This window comes from Etheostoma spectabile, chromosome 4 (assembly GCF_008692095.1).
Source record: "Etheostoma spectabile isolate EspeVRDwgs_2016 chromosome 4, UIUC_Espe_1.0, whole genome shotgun sequence".
NCBI classification, from domain to species: Eukaryota; Metazoa; Chordata; class Actinopteri; order Perciformes; family Percidae; genus Etheostoma; species Etheostoma spectabile.
Genome location: NC_045736.1, coordinates 14,647,953 through 14,671,225, shown reverse-complemented (window position 1 = coordinate 14,671,225; position 23,273 = coordinate 14,647,953). Strand labels below are relative to the sequence as shown.

Below are 23,273 nucleotides of genomic sequence, written 5' to 3'. Positions count from 1 at the left end.
TTTTTTCATTATGCTGCATTTTTCCTATCAGTATTGTATCAATTTTGAGAGACAAAAAGAAGCAATTTCTTTGTGTTGTGTACTGTATGCATTTTTTGAGGAATGCTCTGAAGTGGGCTGACTTCACTCTGAAGATGATGTAGTGAGAGCCTGGTATCTCCTGTACATAGTTTGACCTTTGTATATATTTCTGGTTGTGATCACCTCTGCCTTTTCTCTTTTCCTTTATTCATTTTCTTTGCAAGCGTTGCTATCTGCACTGTGCTTGAATCTGAATTTAGACAGGATGTACAGCTTAGATCTTCAATGAAAATGAAATAATGATAAATAAGAATGGTAAACAAACCTTTGTGTCTGTCTTTATTGGCATTCATGTGTGAAATCTCGTTTTGGGTTGTGTATTGGACTGTAGATTTGGCAGAGCTGAAAAGTCTCTTATCCAGTGAAACACAAAGAATGCATTTTAAATTTGCAGTTTATTCAATTGTATACAACTGAGAAATATAAATATGAAGCAATTTATACACAATTCAGAAGAAATTTATACACAAAACATTTTATATAGCCTATACTCTTAACCTTAAAGAAGGTGCAAATGAATGTGTACTCTTTAGTGACTCATATTGAACTGTAAAATTCCAGCTGTCCATTAAGGCATATTTAGTCAACAGGAATGTGCTTTGCTGTGATATGTGAGAGATAATGTAGAACGAGCCGGTCATTATTGCAAATTAGAACCCTAACAGGATGATGCAGGACTCAGAGGGGTCTTATCCCACTTATTACACAGCGTATTACACTGGTACTCATACATAGGTTACCCACTAATAACGCCTTTGTCCTGGTCCGGACAGTGAAGTTAACCGCTGGTGATTGAACTAAACATGGAGCTAACTCTTCTTGCACTGTTGCCATTAGCACAGTTGGCAATCACCACGTCCTCCACCTTCTCGCCCCCTTTGTGATCTGTGGTATGAGCTTTAACCAATCAGAATCGAGTGTTCAACAAGGCTGTGTAATAGGTCTAAAGATCATTATAGTCTTTGTTGCACTGTACAATAGAGCACCATTGCACTGAGGTTAGTACTTCATATTGTATAGATTGAAAAACAACCTTATAGTACTGGCAAATTATGAAATGTGGTTTCAAAAACTGAGCGGCAGAGATTCCATTATATCCAACAAAATTAGAGATTATTTTATACACCGTACCTGCAAAAGCTATTTCAACCAAAATATTAACCACAAAATTCCAAAAGTGCAGTGAACGCAACCACAGTCTCTTCCCGGAGCGTTTTTAATCCTAAAGTCTAAATTGTTTGTCGTTCCACTTTGACCGCAAGAAAATCCCAAAGTACCACTGTGGCAGGTCAGGCTGACGGTTCAAAGGACACTTTGGCACACACAAAAAAGTATCATCCAGCTCAGGTCCAAACATGAAACTGCAGTTCTCATTGGAGAGTCTAGTCCCATGAAGGTCTTCCAGCTGCCCGCTAACTTCCTGTCACAAGCTTGCACTCACTTGAGTCACTTCAGTAAAACGTGGCCGATCTGTCTCAGTGGCGTCTTCCAGTTTGATGGCGGTGCTATAAGGAGTTCTTGCGCTGCGAGTCTCCTCTGCTGCTGTAGGTGAGGCGCGGAGGTCCACCTGAGGAAACACACTAAGAGCTGTGAGTCCACCTCAGCACAAACATACACACAAACGTCATGTTTGATCAGAACAAAGATGACACCAAAGAGAGAGTGCAGTCACTGCAGGAACTGAACGCTGTCAGCACTTTAACTAGTTATTTTCTCTTATTTCACAAGGTCAGCTGAAATGTCACTTCTGGTCTGACTCAAGAGTCAGCAAAGCCTGTCACCTGCCGTCCATCTGAATGTAAGAATGAACCGAGATAACTGTTCACACAGCAGGGACGCATGTGTGTTTGTCGTCACTGTACCTTCTTGACAAGAGAGTCCGATCCAGCTGTGCAGACAGGCACAGCGGCCGTTGCGTCGGTCGCACTGAGACTCGTTGTCACACTCACAGGTCTCTGCACAGTCTGGCCCGTAACGATTCGCTCTGCAGTCTGACACAAAGCGCAATTACACAGAGATCAATGTACTTTGAAAACAATAGTGTTTTGTGAAATACGCATATTTGCTTCCTAGCAGAGAGATGAGAGGATTAATGGCTCTGTGACAGGAGAGAGGCATTTATCTTCTCATCTAGCTCTGATAAAAAGTGGATTTCCCAATCAAGGTATCGATAGATGATTTATCTCACCAAATGTATTTTTCTAAATTGCCTTCATTAGGGTCGTGTCAGAGGTTGTTTTGTTATTTTTGACCATTGATTAGTCACGTGACCAACACACTAAATTCACAAAAACATTTTTAAATTGTTTTTACACAATAAAATATGAACTAGTGGATACAGAAATGTGTAAGAGGTATATCGATAACCAATAACAAAACATACATGTAACCTTTCTAAATATTATACTTTAGCAAAAACATTCTTTCATCTTAACCCAAAGCAGCAAATTCGGACCTCTTCAAAGCTGTTTTTTAAACTTATTTTAATGGATAACTGACTAATTTCAAAGTCAACCTGAGGTTTACCTTAACACATCTATCCTTTGACAAAAATGTCCTTTTTTTCCTCAACTATAATGTAATAGACTTTACAAAAATGGCTTAAAGTTTAATTCCTCCTTCAACCCTCTGGGCATAAACTGCCCAATTTAGAAAATCAAGAAGCCTCAGTCTTAACGAGCAACTCTTACATAAATGTGCTGGACACGCTGGTCTGCATATCACCGGATGCACATTTTTAAAGTCGGAAAAAGGCTAAAAGATTACCGATGTCACATCTATGTCCAGTCTTCCCTGAGGAGCAGAGACATCTTCCTGTCCCCGGGTCACACGGAGCGTCGTCCTCACAGTCACACAGCTTGGCACAGCCATGCCCGTAGGTGCCCTGTTTACACACTGAGAGGGGAAAACCATTAGGGCAAGAAATGCCAGTAATCCGGTTGTTATGTTGTGGTAATCAGCAGTGATTTGGCTGACCTCTGTGACAGCGAGCTCCGTGGTATCCCGGAGGGCAGATGCACTGGCCTGACGCTGGGTGACAGGAAGCTCCATTCATGCAGTCACACTGCAGCTGGCACAGCGGGCCGTGCAGACCAGGAGGACAGGCTGAGGACGAGAGTTGTCAAGAGACTTAAAGACAACCTTTATGATGATAATGTGATCACTTGATTGATAAATGAATATAAACCCCAGGGTTAAACTATTTGTTCTTTTACGATGGCTGAGTATCGAAGAGTGGTGGAAAGTATGTACTATACTTTTACTTTACTTGACTATTTCTATTTTATATTACTGTACACTTCTACTCCACTATATTCCAAATTGAATAACATTTTTCAATATGTTCATATTGGTTCAGGTTCCAATATGAACCCTATTACTGTCACACTGGGAGATTATTACTGTTTTTGGCCTTCTTTTGTATTTATGTATCACAATGATATTTAATTATTTAAAGGATAAGACTGGGGGTATTCTATAGTTTTACTATTGTCAACAAATCCCATGAAAAGATCAAAACAAATCATGTGTTTCTAAATATGCTTTGTCCTTATCCCTAAGCCTATTTTTTCCCACTGACAAAGGAACATGCAACATCACAAATGTATATTTTCATTAAAAAGGCTGTATCATTTTCAAAACAGCTGGGCACTGTAGTTTTTAAATGCTACTCAAACAGGAGTATTTACTACATGTGTTGAGGCCTATTTTCAGTTGTGGATTAATAAACATTTGGTTATTTAGTGAGTAGCTCCAGCAGCATGACGGTGAATGTGGGATTGACTAAAAAAATGCAGCACCCATTTTCATTGTAATAAAAGGGACATGCCACTTAGCGTAATGGTGGAATAAGATATCTCACTTTTTAGGGACAAGGGCAACACTTATTAGAATCAGTTCATGTTTGTTTTTTTTTCTTTCATGGGTTTCATCTTTTAACATACTCTGTGTGTTTATCTGTTCAGTTCTCACCGTGTTCACACAGATGTCCGTAGTAGCCTGGAACACACTGACACGTCCCTGTCACTCTGTCACAAGTGCCGTTATTTTGACAGTTACATTTCAGCTGACAGTTGGCGCCAAATCTGCCCACAGGACATTCTGGGAGACAGACGAATAAACCAGGAAGACTGGAATCAAACTCATGACTTACTTTAACACTATGTTTACATTTTGCATTCTACAGCAGATCATGTATGATCAGAAGCAGGTTACAACAATCAGCGTGACTGCATCAACAAACCATTTACATAATAGTGTGCGTCACCTATATTGCAGTGTGAACCAGTCCAGCCCAGACCGCATGTACAATTGCCGGTCGCAGAGTCACACACTCCGCCATTACTGCAGTTACAGCGTTGGACACAGTCCACTCCAAACCAGCCTGGCGGGCAGCCTGAGGCAGAAAACACACTCTCACATTAAACTGGAGAAAACATTCTGCTTCAAATCTAAAGAAAAAAAAAAGACAAAAAAGTATTTTTTTCTTCATTAAAATACTCCTTGCTGTTGTTTGGAAACTCTAAGTCCACTTGCAGATATCAGTGATTGTTTTTATCCCTTCAAAAGGAGTCATTTCCTTTTCCTCATTTCGGTACAGTAAGAAAAGCAACTTACAAAGACATAAAAATTGTCCGACTCACATAATCCATCACAGTAAGCACAGAGTCTGGAAGGCAGAAATAGAAATCTGCACAGAGGAGCCTAGACTGAAATGAGGGCCTCTTTCCAGAGATCTGAGGTTGTTCACACACATCACAAGTCAAGAGGTCACAGATAAAAAAAAAAGAGATGGCTGTCGTGTTGTTATGTTACATCTAATAACTGTACATCGAGGACCGGTTCACTATTCTCTCTTTGAAAACTCTCTTTGAAACTGCTAAAAAAAATATATGACTGACTGATGATGTTTGAAGCAATTTCTAAAGTTCACTGAGGGAGACACAATTGGTGGTGGTAGAGTTGATATTAGCTACAACAGAAACAATGTTACACACATACTAATCACATCTGTCCAAATACATTATATATAGTGTGTCTATCAGTACTTTACGGTCTCGTGCCATGAACCCTACCCTTAAACTCTACGTAAAATTGACTAGGACAAAATTAGTGAGAGAAAAATTACACAGACAAACTTACTAGAAGATACAATTCAGACTAAATTTGCTCTGGTCTGACTCAGCCCTGTTTCCGTTACTACAATTATTTTGCATCCTTAGTTGATTTTTGTTCACTGTCAAAATTATTGAACAAGAAAAAACATGCACACTGATTACAAAAAGAGGAATCTAACCAGTGTTCCGCTGTATGGGAGGGTAAAGCTTTCACCGCTAAGCACTCACTGATGGTGGGGCAGTTGGCTTTGTGTGTAAAATACAATATTCAGGTGCAGGTTTTTGCAGCACTTCAAATTATATCAACCGTTCTAGGAACTCACCGTGTCCACAGTCCTCTCCTCTTCGTCCAGGGATGCACTCACAGCGACCGGTGATTGGGTCACTCTGGGCTCCGTCTCCACACAGCGTCACCCGAGCACAGTCGACTCCGTAACGCCCGGCTGGACACGCTGTCAACATTGAGACACACACACACACACCAGATACTTGTCATCCCATACTGTCATTTATTACTTATTCATTCAAACTGTCACCAGCGCAGTTTCAGATGGACTCACTGATGTTGCAGCGTGCTCCTATAAATCCTGCTGGACATTCACAGGCTCCAGTGGAATGAATGCACCTCCCTCCGTTTTCACACTGGCACTCGCTTTTACAGTTTGGACCATAACGACCCTCTCCACAAACTGAACATTTAATTGAAACAGCAGAGAATGAGTACTTTTAAAAAGCTTTTACTTCAGTGGAATGTAATATATAAGAATGGAGGTATGAATGTGCCTTCTTACGTACTTTGGTCACATTTGGGGCCATGGAAACCTGGCGCGCAGTAACATGATCCAGACACCGGGTGGCAGAGCTGGTTTGTCTCTGAGCACTGGCAGACCTGGTTACAGTTCTGTCCAAATGTTCCTGGAAGACAACCTGATAAAGGGAGAGTTTCACATCTACAGTTAGAGATGTTCTTGCTTTCTGATGCATCATAAATGTGTCATTCAAGGTGTTTTAAAAGCAAAGCAAAGCATCTTCATTTTCTAAATGGACTGGAGGCAGAAGCTGGTCCTGCAGCACTCACTCTGCTCACAGCCGTTTCCCGTGAATCCAGCAGGACAGCCGCAGTCTCCAGAGACGTGATGGCAGGACGTGCCCTGAGAACAGCCGCAGCGCTGCATGCAACCCTTTCCGTACATGCCCGGCAAACATGCTGAAAGGAAACAAAGTGGACACAATATGGAGATGTTTAGCGCTATAACTTGGAAAGAAACTTAATTCTGCACATTTCCCTTATATCCCTATCTTTAATCCTACTTGTTGACCAGTGTGTAATTTTAACTAAAAATGTTATGATGTTTTCCTTAATGAAAAAATGTAAGATATCCCGCACAAACAAAGCCCAAAATTGTAAATTACCCTCAAACGGCTTTTCAATCTGAACATCCTGAACACTGTAATAAATCCCAGAGTTTGTAACAAATGTATCAAGTTCATTATCTAATAACAGGACAAACTCCACAGTGTCTTTAACTGCAGGCTTGTACCTTTGTCACAGAGCTTTCCTCTCCACCCTGGCGGACACTGACACTCTCCAGTGACGTGGTGACATGACGCCCCGTGAACACACTGACATCTCTCCTCACAGCCTGCACCATACCGGCCTGGTTCACATGCTACATGCACATGGAAGGTGCAAATTAGAGGTTATGAATGACATAAATACACAATATTGCCAGTCCAACAGTTTCCAAAGTGCAGCAGTTCCCATGAGATCAACGTTTCCGTTGGTTCATTAGATTTGTTTCAGTTGTGCAGTAGAGACTCACTGGCTCACCTTTCTCACAGCGCTCTCCGATCCAGCCAGCGCTGCAGCTGCACTGTCCGGTCTGTCTGTCACACTGGCCGCCGTTCTCACATTCACACTGCCGCTGGCAGTCCGCCCCGAACATGCCCGCCACACACTCTGTGTAAACATACAGCGCACGAGCAGAAACACACAGATGAGACAAGAGAAAAGAAAAGAGACACACCAAGATGTGAACGATTTACAACAGGGGAACAGGGAAACATGTGTTGTTATATTTCTGCTGAGGGCTGCAACATGTTTTTTTTCCTCCTATAATTTATAGTTGGACAAAGTATGTAGTTGGCAATCAGAGGTAGTAGCCACAAAGTTTAGAGGGTAAAGCTATTCCAGGGACAGGATTAGAGGTTTCCTGAGCATGAGGAGGGGACTGGGCCTGGCACGGCTCGACGTGGAAAGGTTGTAACAGGCACAGAGGGAGGATAGTGTGTGATGTGGAGCTCAGAGGGAGAACGACCAGGAATGTCATTGCCGGGTCAACAGAGACTTTTACAGAGCAGACTCGTCTGTGGTGCAGAAACAAACTCTGCCAGCAAATAACCAGACTGTAGGCAAAAATAAATGAGCTAAGGCATCAGATGGATTTCCTGAGCACAGTAAAACAAGTGTTTTAAATGTTTACTTCAGGGTTCGGGTAATGTTATCCTTCTGCATTTCTGTCAAGACTGACCAACATCAAGAGGAGCCTGAATTCAGTTCAGAAGTTTTTAGGGCTAACCTAAAGTGTAAATCAATATGAATGATTAGATTCTTCTCAAAACAAAAAATGTTCATACATTAGTGTGTGTTTTAGTTTTCTAATTTTGGCTTAATTCTTGTATGATGAGTCAAAGATGCCGGCCTGTTAGCTGATTGAACTTCTGGTTAGATGTCATCAGTCACTGTGGTAGCTACCACAGCTAATGACTAATGACTAATGACATCTAATTGATTGTGATAGGAATAAGTTTAGGTTGGTAAAAGATGTTTGTAATTCGCTAAATTCTGTTTATAGTCCAGCCCTACGAGCATGTAAAATTGGGAATTTAGAGAGAAATGTGGGATTGATTAAACAGTATGGTCAAAAATCACAATTTCTGGCTCTATTTCTAAAATAAAACAGTCTGACAAGGCAAGAACCACCTGTAGTAAGACAATATAAGTTTTAACCAAACTTGACACCATGTTAGCCAAACTTATTTGGAAGTGACAATGTGTGTTTAAAAAATATAATAAAACTATTTTTTACTTTCTGATCAACTTGTCTGATCAAATGTTCCTGAACCCTATCAATGAAGGTAGTTTTGTGGGCACACATACAGAGACTCTTACTCACAGCATCTCTGAGTCTTACCCCGTTCACAGGCTGTGCCCATCCATCCACTGGCACATGTACATTTTCCGTTGGTCTTGTTACAGGTGGCTCCATTCTGACACAAGCAGCGCTGCCGACAGTCTGCTCCATAAAACCCTGCAGGGCATTCTGGTAAAAAAAAAAAAGAAATGCATGGACAAAACCATCTTGTGACCCCCTTATTTACCGGTCATATAGATGATTACTTTCTTCTGTGTAATGTTCACTCACCTTCTGTGCAGTTGGATCCGGTCCAGCCGGGCGTGCACACACACAGCCCACTGGCCGGGTGGCAGATGCCATCGTTACGGCAGCTACAGCTTTGGTTACATCCTTCCCCATAGAAACCAGTTGGGCATGCTGCCAGGAGAGGGACCAACAATAAATATCATTACCTCTTGATGAACTTTGCTGATCAAAAGTGGAAATTCCAGTGTCTGGTAAGTGATACAGGTCATAGCATGGGGAACATCAAGTAGGTGCTTTCTCATGTGGGACTGGGCTGGGTTTTCCCGAATAACTCTGAAACCAAGCGTGTTTTTGTTCCACTGTGAATCACAGCGTCACAAAGATGATCTCTGTGCTTCGATGCTGCTACACAAATGTCCCGATACCAACCATCTTTCATAACATTGCAGTGATGCCAGCAACTGTTAACCTCATGACCTTCTGAAGTGCACCTGTCACTCACTCATGTTGCAGAACGGGCCAATCCAGCCAGCAGGACAGAAACAAACTCCGCTGACGTGGTCACAGCTCCCTCCGTTTAGACACAAACATTTCTCCTGGCAGTCCAGTCCGTAGAAACCCTGAGGACACGCTGAAACGCACACACAGATGTAAAGACTACCTGTTACTATCATGTATACATATTCAGTGGGTGAATTTGCATTAGTGATGTGAAGGAGTTTCTCCTACGCTTTTCACAGAAGGTCCCAGTCCATCCCACCTTGCAGGTACAAGCTCCACTCACATGGTCACACAATGCCTTGTTCTCACACTGACATTGATGGCGACATCCAAGACCAAACCTACTTGATGGGCACTCTGAGGAAATATACACACGTTCAAGACTTAAATTTACAGACTAGTGAGATGTATGTATGCCATGTTTTATAAAGGTTGGTTGTAAAATAACACAGCTCTGCCACAGAGACACAACTTAGATAACTGTGTGTAGGGTTTGAAATTGTGACTTTGGCACCATCTGGTTGTAACACCAAGAATAAAACTGTGCAGAGTGGGCTGAAATTAACACAAATGCTCTATCAGTTTTTTCCCGCTCATTTTATTCATATTTCAGCCTTCAGACTGAAAGATAAGAAAGTGAGCACAAGTGATCCATAGGGTTATTGTCAATAAGACTTTCTGGTGTCCAAAAACTATATAGTCATTTTTATTTAACGTGCTATGATCATAAAAACAAATTGTACACATATTAACTTGAAATCCTAACAGAATTGAACAGTGTGGTCTTTAAATGCTTTAACACATAAGTACATACTCTGGTGACAGTGTGTTCCAGTGTAACCAGCCTCACAGTTGCACTGGCCTGTCACAGCGTCACAGCTACCGTCTCCGTTTCTACAGTCACATGTTCCTGCACAGTCTGCTCCCCAGTGCCCTGCATCACAGGCTGCAACAGAAACATTTGAGTGTCAGACATAAAAAGGGACATTTACTTTTACTGTCAGATATATACGATAAGTGTTCTTACATAATTCTCTTCAGCGTTAGAAGCTTATGTTGGGGAATGACTAGTGTTTTCCAGCACTGTTACCTTTCCTGCAGTTGTATCCAGTCCAGCCAGGAGCGCAGGTACACCGCCCACTCACCGGATCACAGCGTGCATTGTTCTCGCACACGCACTTCATTTGGCATCCTGGACCGAAATGTCCACTCGGGCAAGCTGCACAAGAAAAAAATAAAACCTAAACCATCAAGACTAATCTACCAGAACCGACTTCACCGGATTGCATGAGAGAACAGCAAGTTCCCATGACAGCTTTGGTTCTGTGATTCAGCCGTCAAATGAGGCTTTAAGAGTCAGTGGTTGTTTGAATGGAATTATAGTCGTTCTTCCCAGTGAAATACGTCTGAGGTTGTTTTCAGGCAGCTAATGGATTTTAACTAATGACCTCGGAGAAGAAACTGCTCCTTTGTCTTCTCACATGTTCCTCTATTTCTTGTCCAAACTGCACCACTGTGTGAGTGCCATATTCCAGAGTACCACCACCCTCCTCAGCTCGTTGACCGTTTAATGCATGTTGCTGTGGAAACCAAAAATGCACACTGCTGATACTCACAGTTCTGGCAGAATCTGCCCATGAACCCTGGAGGACAGTTACATGACCCGTTGTGTTTGTCACAAACGCCTCCATTCTCACAAACTGGGCAGGTTTCTGTGCAGCCTGGACCCCAGGAACCCTCCGGACACACTGTGAAAAAGATTTACATTTGTATGATTGTGATGTTAAGTTTGTGTGGTTATATATATATGGTTATATATATGTGGTTATATATTTATATATATATATATATATATATATATATATATATATATATATATATATATATATATATATATATATATATATATATATATATCTTTTTACTATGTATAGTAAAAAGTATGAGTAAATAAAAAAATCAGTCTGCACTCACAGTTCTCACAGTGCTTTCCTGACGTCCCCGCTAGACACTTGCATTGTCCGGTCACTTTGTCACATGGGGCGCCGGTGCAGTTACAAGGATGTATGCAGCCTGTTCCAAACCTCCCCCACGGACAGTCTGACACAGGACACACACAGGAGAGGCTTGTCACAACATGGGAGGACAAAAAAAACAATAAGCCTTAAAGCATGATGAGACGGTGTCCTCTGTAGGGCCACCTACCCTGATCACAGTTCTCTCCATGATGACCAGGAGGGCATTTTCGTTGGCACTCCCCGGTCACATGATCACATGACACGCCTGGTGGACAGACGCACTTCTTCTCACAGCCGGCTCCGTAAGTACCTGGGTTGCATTCTAGAGACAGAACAGAGCAAAGCACTTACTTACCATGTTAAGACAACTGTTATATAAGAGAATGTTTTTCTGTCTTTATGAGAGGACATTCTCAACTGACTCACACTGGCATACATGGACATTTACTTGCTAATTTGGCAACCTTTATTTTTCTTTCGGTTTTCTTTGTCTGCAGTTGTATTAAGGGTGGGGGCTTTGACTTGTGTTGCTGTTTCTTTGTTGTGTTGTCCAGACTTTTGTACATACTTAATTTCAGTTTAAAAAAATTATATAATCAGTACTTTTGTAATATATACTGTTTTGACACCTTAGATCAGAACACCTACAACATACAGTTAATGCAAGTAATGTGTGTTGATGAGCAAAGTATTGCAACAGTGTGCTCACCTTCCTTGCAGGTGTTACCCTGGTAACCAGATTTACAGACACAAGTGCCTTGGCGACGGTGACACTCCAGGGTGTTCTGCTGGACACACTGACACTCCTCAGAGCAGCCGGGGCCAAAGGTCCACTTAGGACAAGCTAAAGAAGAAGAAACAAGGAGGAGGAGATTATTTCACAACAGGACGGTGCACAGAAAGAAATATGATAAATCAAAATTATATCCACAACACAAGTTTTGTTTTTATTGTATATGGATACTTGCATTGCAGGTAAAAGTCACAGTGAGCCTGTCAATCAATGCTTTAATAATCTGGGTTTCCAGATATGAGAGTTCAAGGGCAAGACTCCGGTAGTGTTGGAACAGTGGGACTTACGAAGGTGGCAGAAGCGGCCGTAGAGTCCAGGATCACATAGACAGGCTCCGTAGGTCCGGTGACAGCGCCCGTTATTGGCACAATTACACTTCTTATTGCACTGCTTCCCATAGAAGCCCTTGGGACAGCCTGCACACAGAAAAAAAAAAACTCAACATAAACTTCAGATAATTACCTCCTTTGGTGAGAAAGAATTTTTTTCACTGAAGATTAAGGAACAAATGGTTTTGTCTGGGACAAAGCTGGACAACTCACCATCTTGGCACAAGTCTCCACTGACCCCAGGCGGACAGCGGCAGTTCCCAGTGACCGGATCACAGCTGGCACCATTTTTACACTTACAGGGGAAGGAGCAGTTTTTACCAAAATATGCACCAGGGCATGCTGTGAGATTGAAAAATAAAAGGGTCAATCACTGCTAATTTGTCAAGACTGACTTTATAATTTGGGCAGTATGCACATTTGTTTGTGTGTCTAAAGTGTCTGCAAATGTTAAACCAATCCTCACTCTGGTTGCAGACGATGCCTGTCCATCCGTCGGGGCAGTCACAGCCGTTTTTCCATGGATTACACTTTCCTCCATTAGAACAGTCGTCACAAGTCAAACTGCAGTCGTTGCCGAAAGTGTCGTCCAAACACACTGGAAACAACAGGGTAATGAATGAGACTCTAGTGAACTCTGCTCTTTAGCACCAACATTTAGCTGAGTCAAGACAGTTCACAGGGATCTCTAATCATGACGTTATATGCTCACAAACACAAAGTTTGGTACCTGCCTTTGACTTTTTAGGGCAGAATTTTTTTTTTAATTTATGACTATGTCAAGGTTGACAAAGTTAGGAGGAGGGTAGTTCGCTATACAGTACATACATCACATGTAGGCTCAAGGCTTTTGGAAATCAAGATTGATGAAAAAAGTAACGTCCATATACACTAACTCCAAACCACAAATATATGGACAACGTTTCCATCCCAGTTGAATATTCATCAGGTCCCAAATATAATGTATTTAAATTTGTTTTGCAGGCGTTATTCCTGTCAACCTTCAGTAAAGTAAGGAAGTTCTGGAAGACGCAAAACAGAGCCTTTGACTTCCTGTAACGGGCTGCCAGGACATATAATCATCAGCATTCTTGCCAGGGGAGCTGTGGTGTTACAGTATGTACCAACAGTCTGAGAGCATGAAGCACAGTAATTAACCCCCACCAAGTGGTCTGTTCCTGCCTGCATTAAATGAGTCTGTCAGACAGCTTCACCTCCCGGGAGTCGAACTCGAGTAATCGGATACAGTTTCCTTTTAATGATAAAGAGTGGTTAACGATTTGGGGGGGTAAAAACTCACCAAATTTCTCTGCCAGGTTACTCTCGGCCTTCAGCTCCCCGTCATCGTCTTCATAGTCGTCATAGCGCTCCAGGGGTTGGTTGTAGTCCTGCATTAAGGTGAGCACGGGTGGAATAAGAGGCAACTCCATGGCACCGCCGCTGGACAGGGCCTCAACTGCATCTTCTAGTGCTGCAGGACACACACACACACACACACACACACCAATAAAAATACAGTGTATACCATTTAGTTTTTTGTCTTAAAATCAGTCTTTCTTTTTTTTTAAACGTGAACAAAAATCCACCATTTTGATCACTGACTTGCCTTTACAATATTCTTGTAACAACTGTGATAGTTTGTTAAGCAAGCATGAAAAAATAAAGTAAAAAAAGAGAAATTACCACATTTCTTAGCTGCTGTTAAAACTAATCAGCACTTTTTTATCCTTTTGCAATTCAACTTTTAAATGGTTACATCTAGTTTTTGATTATTATTCATATATTCTCTAGGGTGAAGGCCTATATGTAGGCTTGTGTGCTGTTATGTATGTGTGTGTTGTCTGTAACTGCTCTAACTAATTGCCCCTTGTATAATAAAGTTGTTGAACTGAATTGAATTGAATTGAATTGAATTAGCTTGACTTGACTTAGGTTGACTATTATCAACATAATTCTACTTTGATACAAGAATATCTGTTTTTAAAGGTGCTCTAAGCGATGTTGGGTGACATTACTTCTTGTTGACGTTCAAAGTATTTTCAAACAAAACAAGGCTATCCTCGTTTTCCTTCTCTTCGGTTATTGGCTGGAAAGCTGGAAGACCGTGGGTGTATACTTTGTGGTGCAAGTGGGCACAGTTTGGTTTTGTTGCCCTAGGCTGTCTACTGTTCTGGGGACAGGCAGCTCACGGATAGAGGAGATGTTTTCTGTATGTGACAACAAATGTTAAAGCCTAAAACACATGTGCTTAGAGCACCTTTAAAGTGCTAAAAACTGAAATCCTGCACCCTCGTTGGTAGGTTTTCTGTCACATGGGAACTAAGAAAAGACAGATTAAAGACAGGACTTTTACTTACTTTTGTGAAAAATTCTCTGTCTCCACGCACAATAGAGACATATTCTCCACAAAAGGTAGTTCAGCTTCACCAAAACTTTATTTTCTTGTGCTCCATACCCAGCTCTAATTAAAAAGCTGTTATAGGTATTGTCCTTTTTCACTGACGGAACACTTGGACAGCTGCAATGCCCACCTCAAATCTAATTCTTATTTTCCATAAAACCTGCTCTTTAACACTCACAATCTAGACTTAATGACTCTGTACACAGGATGTTTTTGCAGTATGACAACAACAGTTTGCCAGATTTTCCGTTGGCATGTCTCTGGTGTAATTCCCACTTGGCCACTCTCTTTGATGTTGATACTCACGGATGCAGGATTGCCGGTCCTCGTCCAGATGGAAACCCCGGCGGCAGAAACACTGAAAGGAACCTGCGCTGTTCTGGCAAGTCTGATCACAACCGCCATTAGCAGCCAGACACTCGTCTACATCTAAACAACACAGACGCGACACACAGTCAAACACTTTTGCTGAGGGAAGCCAAAGTAATTTAACCAAGCAGCTCTCACTTTACTGTAAATGTTCAACTTGAACAAAGGCAACATTGTGTATGTTTGTGTTGACGTCTTCAGTCAAACTGGAACTCTCCCAAATTCAACAGAGGTAAATATTTAGACTCTTAAAATTATAAGTGCCTTCAACCTTTTGACTAAGGGTTTAACATACCATCACAGCTACATCCGTCTGAGTTGAGTCTGTATCCTGCTGAGCAGTAACATTCGTAACCCCCGGGGTAGTTGGTGCAGTCCTGCTCACAGCAGGAGCCTTGCTCTCCACACTCATCGACATCTGCCAAACCCAACAAGCAGGGAGACTAAAATTATGAACCGACTTTAGCGATATGCTTCCCAGCTCTCTGACAAACATTATACAGGTTTAACAGACAATTAAGGACAAAGTAGAGAATAATAGCGCTGAGAAACTTTAAGGTTTTCCTCAATGTATCAGTGAACATTCACAAATGTATCTAACGCCAAAAGCTCAAGATCTTTTTCACAAGAGAATGTTAGCAAATAGATTAGAGTCATACAGATCTGCCAAATTACCAAAAGATGATTTTATTTTATTTGCAGAAAATGTATTTTAAAACAAACATTTGTTCTGCATGTCAGGAGCTGTCTAGAGCGCTGTCCGTCTTTTTTTTAAACTTAGTTGTATTGAGTGCTCATCTACACTAACTGAGCTATCCTCTGCAGTAATAGCAGAATCATTAGAATGGGTTGTTGGCAATAATATCCAATAAATCCTTATTAAAACTAGTCATAATCACCAATTTACTAATGTACTATACATGAAACACCAATAATTCAAAACAACGTTTCTGGAAAGATACTGTCAATGAATGCTAATGTAATGAGCATGTGGTGAACATCACTGCTTTATAATTTGTTATAAGCACATAAGTATATGTAAGTGCATTACAGCTTCTTACCAGCACAGGTTTTGAGGTCGTCATCTAGTCTGTAACCATGGTTACAGGAGCAAACAGGCCCACTGGTTGAATGTTGGCAGTGGTGCGAACACCCTCCGTTGTTGTTCTCGCAGCTGTTCACTATCTCCATCTCGATTTCTTTTACAAATTCACAGTGAGATAATGAGTGTTAATTAAAGGATTTAACTATATTGTACCAGCTAAATATAAGGTGTCTATGCATATAATAATATTACGAGGGTTTGAACTGACTGTAACATTGTTTTCCATCAGATCCCAGCTCATAGGCAGCGTTACACACACAGGCGTAAGAGCCCAGTGTGTTGTGGCAGCCATGAGCACAGTTGGCCTGTTCTATCTCACACTCATCAATATCTGTAACAGAAATATGTAACAAAACAAAACAATAAACACTATGAATGGGGGGATACATCTGGTTTGCACAGGTTCATTTCATTACTCTTGCAAATCAAATCCATGTTTGCACTTGACAACCATCTTCCACACACTTTCAACTCAGTGTTGGTAAATACCAACGACATAAACATTTGCTTGCAAATTTTGAATCTTATTTTCATTAAAAGCTATATTTGTCTTAATCACAACAAGGACTGTTTAGAAGCTATGAATTGTATCACACAATTTTTGTCAGCAGACTGACAGAGTTTTCCCAGTTAACATGGACGTGTGGCAGTGACTGTGTGAAATGACCAAAAGCTCCAGAGAAGTTAATGAATTTGCCCAAAATGTTTTGTGAATCATTTTTGATTGAAGTATCCCCTTATATTTTCTGCACTTGATTAACTCTGAGCTACGTTAAAAATCATTGTAATGTCACTATTATTGTTACTGATGGCTTTACCTTTACATGTTTTCCCATCTTCAGCCAGAGTGTAACCAGCTTTACAGTCACAGTGCGCTTTCCCACCATCAGAATGACAACTGTGCATACAGCCTCCATTCTGATCTGCACAAGGATTCTGCACTGCAACACAGAAAGCACACACTCATAAACATAAATCTACTGGTGTTAGTCATCTGGGGAACACTTCCAGTGCCGTTGTGGAGGCACCAGAATGTTAAACTGACATTTTAATGCAAAGCAGGTGGGGAGCTTTAAATTCATACTGCCACCCTGCACCTCCATCTCATCACTTTTTTTCCCTCTGCATAGTTGTGTGTGTTTGACCTGTGTAAGCATATCCAGCCCTGGGATGAGAACTTTCAGCTCTGCAAAAATGAGAGGAAGCTGTTCCCAGCCAACGATTACAAAGTAAAAGCATCTGAGAGACTGTAATTTAAAATACATATGTATAATTTCCCACCCCCAGAGATTGGAGATATTAAAAGAAGCAAGGACATTAAAATACTAATTTGAGAAAATAACAATGATAGGAGACTGCTGTGATTCACTCCAATTTAATGTCTGCAAGACAGTTAATCATGCTCCAGCACAGACATTCTGTCAGATAATTACAAATGGCACCAGATTCAGAAAATGTGTTTTTAATGTAATAATCAAATCTTGAGAATCCCACCTTCATAATCTTCCAAAGTGCTCAGTTTTTTGGCACTCTTTCCTTAGTCACTAATCAATGTATAATGTATCCTTTTTATCTTGTGGTGGCGTGTGTTGATGTGTGTTTAGTGTTGCCTTACACCAGAGTTTAGGTACTCACGTTTACAATGCTTGCCATCCTCTGCCAGCACGTAATTTGACTTGCAGCGACAGCGGAAATGAGCAGCAGACTGCTGCACACAGTAGTGCTCACAACCTCCGTTGCTGATGGCACACGAATAAACAGCTGAAAAGGAGAAGAAAAGAAAAACAGAAACATGACAAAAGTCCAGAGAATTTAAATGAAGAGACAGAAAGAGAATAAGAAGATCGACCATCTTTGCAGAAAAAAAACAATGGCCATAAATCTGTAGTTTCATGTTAGTTGTTGTGATTTGACTGCTGTGTCACATCCACAGGAATATTTCTCAGAGAGGTCATGACCGCTGTACTGACATTCCTACACTCAGCGAATACCACATAGAACTGCTTTGCTCTGAGCCACATCAGATCCATCACCATAAAAGAGCCAAAAATCACAGAGAGATTTGAATGGCAGGACCTCTGTGGTAGATAATGTTTGTCTGCTGATGAGATTGAGGGCAGAGCCAGCTCAATCATCTTCCCTGTTTAGGTTTCTCATCTTCATAGCAACAGATGAAACCCTGGTAGATGGGCTGGACTCGATCCCTTCAGAGAAAACAACAGGTAGAGGCCATGCGTTCTCAAAGCCGGTGTTTTTCATACTCGAAGGCTGGAGTCAAGAGCCATCCATCACAAGTACATGTCAAACTGCAGAGAGCTATCCAGCTCGAACATTATTCAGCCACACGCTAAGTGTGTGGGATACATCTGACCTATGCTGGCAGATCAAGAGCTGGATAAGAAATGCAAAGCTGAGACTGAATTGATTTGACAACATCTGCTCTTCTTTTTCTCCCTTTGACTTTGTGCTGACTGGTATGTGTTGTCCTCTATCCAGTATGCATGTATCTTTCAGTACTTGATCTATTTGTGAACATGCACACTTTTTGCAGCTTGCCTTTGCAAAAAACATTACTGTCACCAGACAGATGTGCAGCCTCTTGATAAGCTTCACCTGGGAGTCAGTCCAGATGTGCAATATGATTATTAGTGCAATCAGTCATTTCTTCATAGCTGTCCCACAAGGGCAGGGACAGTTGGGTCCCACTACAATGTCTACTCTGTAAAACAATGAAAGAACTTCACCTTATGAAGCCAAAAAACACATAATCATTTCCACTCTAAATGTCAGGACACTCTGTATACATTCCTGACGGCAGAAACTGGTGCCAGGTTTATACTCTTTTCTCTATCAGCCATAACTAAAACCCCCAATTCTTATGCATCTGTCATGACAGAAACAACATACAGGTACTGTGTAAAAACACAGCAGAGTTCAAGAGTGACAGCATAACGTGCAGATTTATATGAAGTTTATACAATTTAAATGAAGCTTATGTGAGCGGTAAAATAACACATAAGCAGAATTTAATGGAGGAAAAGGTTAGAATCATAACAAAAACAGAGCAAAGGACACCACGGTCAACAAAAATAATAAAATCAACCCACAGTTTTTTTTACATTCTCTTATAATATACGTGGTACTTTGTTCAGTTGTAAGCACTTATACAATGTACAGGTGGTGAATCTTTTATTAAATATATAAAAGGAAAGATTAAGTAGTGAAAGGGATTACGGCATCATGGAACAAGTTCAAACAAATTACCCAGGGACATGTATGTAAGATGGGACCTTCAGGGTCCACAGAAAATGTCATATGAACATGCGCCTGGATATAGATTGAAAAGGAACAGTATAAAAAAAAACAAGAATATGTTGTGCCCTTATAAGAGTAGACATTGGAGAGATGACAAGAAAGAGAGACAGTAAGACAGGGGCCATCCAATCTTTCAAGCAAAAGTGCCAAATATTAACTAGTGCCAGCTTCTCAGATGTAAGAATTTGCTCCATCGTAAAGTGAATTTCTTTGGGTTTTGGATTGTTGGTCAAGCTGGATAAACAAACCTTGGACTTCAGAATATTGTAATGGCCATTTCTCACCATTTTCTCACACTCCACAGGAAAATCAAATAATCAAAGTAATCTGCAGATAAATCAATAATGAAAATAGCAGTTAGTTAGTTAGAGCCTTAGTACAAATGTGTTCCAGGACATGTAAGTTGAAGTTAAATCACTCACAGAAATCCACTACAAGATATTGACTGAAGGGACTGTAACTCTGTATGGTTTTAACACACTGAGTTAGAGAGAATCATCTCACAATAAGGCTTTATGTCAGAATGGAGGGGTCATCTACTGCAACACCATGGATGTGGTTTACATGATGGAGTGCCCATGTCAAAAAACATATGTGGCTAAACCTCAATAAAATAATGACCAAAATATAATACTCGCAGTAAAGACTTTCAGACTAGTTTTTCTGAACCAGTGTTTCATTGTTTATGTAAGTTTTGAAAAAGCGGGGCCACACAAAGCGAAAACTTTGTAATGTAATGTATGTTTGTAATTGTAGGCCTTCATACTCTGTTTCTAACCAGAAGGATGGTTGAAACCTCAAGTCAATCTTTTGTATTGTAACACTAGTCAAAGTATTAGTGGTGGGAATCACCATATGCCTCCCGATACAATATCATCACGATACTTATGTCACGATACGATATTATTGCGATTTTAAATGTATTGCAATATTCTGCGATATATTGCAATTTATTACATTTTTTCCAACTTCAAATTTTTCCCAATTTCAAATTATGTCCCCAAAAGGAAACTTTGTCAACATCTGTTTTATCGAAAAAGATACATTTCTCTGTTTGTTCATCGCACTTCAATTTTATTGCTGCAAAATGTGACAAACTGACCAACACATATAATAAAATATCCATACTTGGCGTCTGTGTACTGATACAATATTGCCACTGAAGATATCATGATACTATGCTGTATCGATTTTGTCCCCCACTCCTACAAAGTATTCTAATGAAGCCCTAACTCTCTGTTAGAAGTTTTACTTCAGTGACTTCTTAATGTTTTTCCAGCTCGTACAATGTAGGCACTGCCACGTAGCTGTAACGTTCCTTACCGAGGCAGGTGCGGCCGTCCACATGCAAGCGAGAGCCTGGGTGGCATTCACAGTAGTAGGAGCCCCTGGTGTTAACACATCTGTGCTGGCAGCCTCCATTATGGACCTGGCACTCATCGATATCTGTAGGGAAGAAGGGAGAAAAGAAAAAGACAGAATCAAGCAGGAGGAGAGGGGCAGGAGAGAAATGAGTGCAATTTGACTAAATCCTCTCATTATGAGAAAAAAATTTGTCCCAGGAGTAAAGCCCAGATAAGCTGCAAAGCTAAGGGAGGAATTTAACGCAGGTTTTAGGATAAAGATGTACTCAGAGAAGAAAGGAGATGATGGATGAAAAGGGAATGTATTCTCTAAGTGCATTACAGCTCAAACAAACAAATCCCCCATGTGGTAACAACTACTGAACATTTAAAACCAAATTTAAATTCTTTTGCTTCTTGTCAAAGTCCCTTGGGTGCAGCAAACATATGGGAACTTAAAATCAGAGGATGCAAAACATACACATTCCTCTCAACTTGAGCGTTAAAATTATAAACAAATAAAAGAAGGGGGTTCTACGTTTGGGAAAGTGCTTTTGAGCAAAACATGACTGCTTTGCCATGTGACGAGATTTCAAATGAGCCGTGTTCCTAAACATTTCTTATTTTAGAGGTCAAAAACACAAATTGTTCCTCAGCAGACCCCCTGTGAGACCAGAGCTGATTTATGAAGCCCTGTTCTGTTTGGACTTCTGCTAATAGCCTGTACTGCCTTCACCGTCAAAAAAAAATAGGACATCAAATCACACCCGCCTCACCTCCAGGCCAGTGACATGTTACTTGAATGATCACAGTGAAGTTACTGGAAATGTTGCTTGCTGGAAAAAAGTGGTGTGACACTAGAGATGTTCCAATACAAGTATCGGTATTGCCCCCAATACTGCCTAAAACGCTGGTATCGGTAAGTACTGGAGATTATGCACCTATCCGATACCACATAATAAAGCCCTACAGAAAATCTATGTTAAAAGAGTTTATTTATGTTCTTTTTTCCGTTATAACTGACTGCCAAACTGGATAATAAAAGAAAGTTTTGTGGCGTTCATTGTTTGTTTTTGTTCATGTTTCACAAAGAGTTTAACCTGAGCCAGACCAACAACAAACATAGAAATCCGATCACATTCATACAGGGATGGCAGTATACAGCTGTTAAAACATCATCAAATATATAGCATACTGGTATCAGATCAGTACTCGGTATCGGCCGATACATAAGTTCAGGTATCAGAATCTGTATCGGAAAGCAAAAAATGGAATCGGACCATGTCTATGTGACACATTATAAAAAGTGAGTGTGAATTTCTCTTGGCTGCCGCATGATGTCTGTAAAAACAGCTAATACATCATAAAAGACGCCAAGTTTAATGTCTGGTTGAGAATTATGTTGTTCAGCACAGTCCTGACTCCAGGCAGCTATTTTCAGAAAGAAACTATTTCAAGAACTTAAAGAAACTCCAGTGACAAAGAGCTAAATTTATAAATTAGTTAAATAATGAAATTTACTTAGGGGGAATATTACTTTTATTTTATTGTCATAACTATTTTTTAGTTGTTTTGTACTGTCTCACCACACATTTTGTCTTCAGGCTCTGTGTTGTAAACATTGTATTAAACAGATCTGTAGAATCAAACCCCTTTAAATAACTTCTCAACATTCGTCACAATGCAAACACCCTATCTCCAAAACATAAATACAGTATTGCACCATCAGTGGGAAGATTCATTTGCAAATAAATACAAGTATACAGTTGCCTTTATATTTCGCCTCTCAGTGCAGTTTTCTCCCTATTTCTACATGTGTCAGCCCTGCTATAGACAGTTGGGTGAAGCCTGGTTCTAACCCATTGTGAGTCAGCACAGCAACCCAGCAATGAATAACTGGGTATAGATCATAAATACATGTACTGTTACTGTTATTTTATTGGCATCATAACCTTTGGAGTTTAAGATTTGACAAATCTAAGTCCAATGTTCTTCTTTTAGCTCTGTTTTTTTATCAACTGAGAGCAATGCAACTTAACTAACAACAGCCGAGTTGTGGGCCACAAAACAAAATATAATGAGTTGCTCAGACCTCCTTAGAGCCCCAGGCAAACTGCACGGTGGAGCTCTAATTCTCTGTGGGTTTATCACTATAAGAGACCCTTTCACATAACTCATTTGATCCATTGTTAACATTAAAATATAGGTTATAGCAGCATTAAAGTCGTATTTATGATGGCCAGTCGTGAAACAAATATGAATCTCAGAATCTTTGTAACATAAGGAGTGAATTTGGCCTATCGTGCTTGTGTCGCGCTGTGTGGGATGAAGGCAGCAGGACAATCTGCATCTGCGCTTCATCATGTGCATTACCCACCACCACATCACTGTCTTCATGTCCCTGCAGTTACACACAAGTAAACACAAATAGCATATGACCTATTATTTTCCCATAAATCAGGTCAAGACCCAAAACACCCTGATGTTACAGAACATGATAAAGGAAGCACCGAGTTGT

The 23,273-nt window shown here is 40.7% G+C and overlaps 1 protein-coding gene across 2 annotated transcripts in view; it reads right to left on the bottom strand.

Moving 5' to 3' along the window:
* Positions 1-336: 336 nt before the first annotated feature.
* The window catches only part of megf6b (multiple EGF-like-domains 6b), a 58,495-nt gene continuing 35,558 nt past the window's right edge, over positions 337-23,273 (bottom strand). For both annotated transcript variants that reach the window (XM_032512493.1, XM_032512494.1), the window contains 33 exons: positions 20,736-20,858; positions 17,733-17,858; positions 16,916-17,038; positions 16,306-16,428; positions 16,054-16,191; positions 15,288-15,410; positions 14,930-15,052; positions 13,523-13,693; positions 12,689-12,820; positions 12,436-12,564; positions 12,181-12,309; positions 11,810-11,944; positions 11,288-11,422; positions 11,057-11,182; positions 10,699-10,830; positions 10,173-10,301; positions 9,897-10,028; positions 9,311-9,439; positions 9,084-9,212; positions 8,624-8,752; positions 8,393-8,521; positions 7,030-7,158; positions 6,740-6,868; positions 6,277-6,405; positions 5,994-6,125; positions 5,759-5,887; positions 5,522-5,650; positions 4,349-4,477; positions 4,054-4,182; positions 3,058-3,186; positions 2,848-2,976; positions 1,944-2,072; positions 337-1,648 (listed from right to left, as the gene is read on the bottom strand). In XM_032512493.1, the coding sequence (XP_032368384.1) occupies positions 1,587-1,648; positions 1,944-2,072; positions 2,848-2,976; positions 3,058-3,186; positions 4,054-4,182; positions 4,349-4,477; positions 5,522-5,650; positions 5,759-5,887; positions 5,994-6,125; positions 6,277-6,405; positions 6,740-6,868; positions 7,030-7,158; positions 8,393-8,521; positions 8,624-8,752; positions 9,084-9,212; positions 9,311-9,439; positions 9,897-10,028; positions 10,173-10,301; positions 10,699-10,830; positions 11,057-11,182; positions 11,288-11,422; positions 11,810-11,944; positions 12,181-12,309; positions 12,436-12,564; positions 12,689-12,820; positions 13,523-13,693; positions 14,930-15,052; positions 15,288-15,410; positions 16,054-16,191; positions 16,306-16,428; positions 16,916-17,038; positions 17,733-17,858; positions 20,736-20,858 (4,229 nt within the window). In that variant the 3' untranslated portion in view covers positions 337-1,586. The remainder of the gene's footprint in view (positions 1,649-1,943; positions 2,073-2,847; positions 2,977-3,057; positions 3,187-4,053; positions 4,183-4,348; positions 4,478-5,521; positions 5,651-5,758; positions 5,888-5,993; positions 6,126-6,276; positions 6,406-6,739; positions 6,869-7,029; positions 7,159-8,392; positions 8,522-8,623; positions 8,753-9,083; positions 9,213-9,310; positions 9,440-9,896; positions 10,029-10,172; positions 10,302-10,698; positions 10,831-11,056; positions 11,183-11,287; positions 11,423-11,809; positions 11,945-12,180; positions 12,310-12,435; positions 12,565-12,688; positions 12,821-13,522; positions 13,694-14,929; positions 15,053-15,287; positions 15,411-16,053; positions 16,192-16,305; positions 16,429-16,915; positions 17,039-17,732; positions 17,859-20,735; positions 20,859-23,273) is intronic.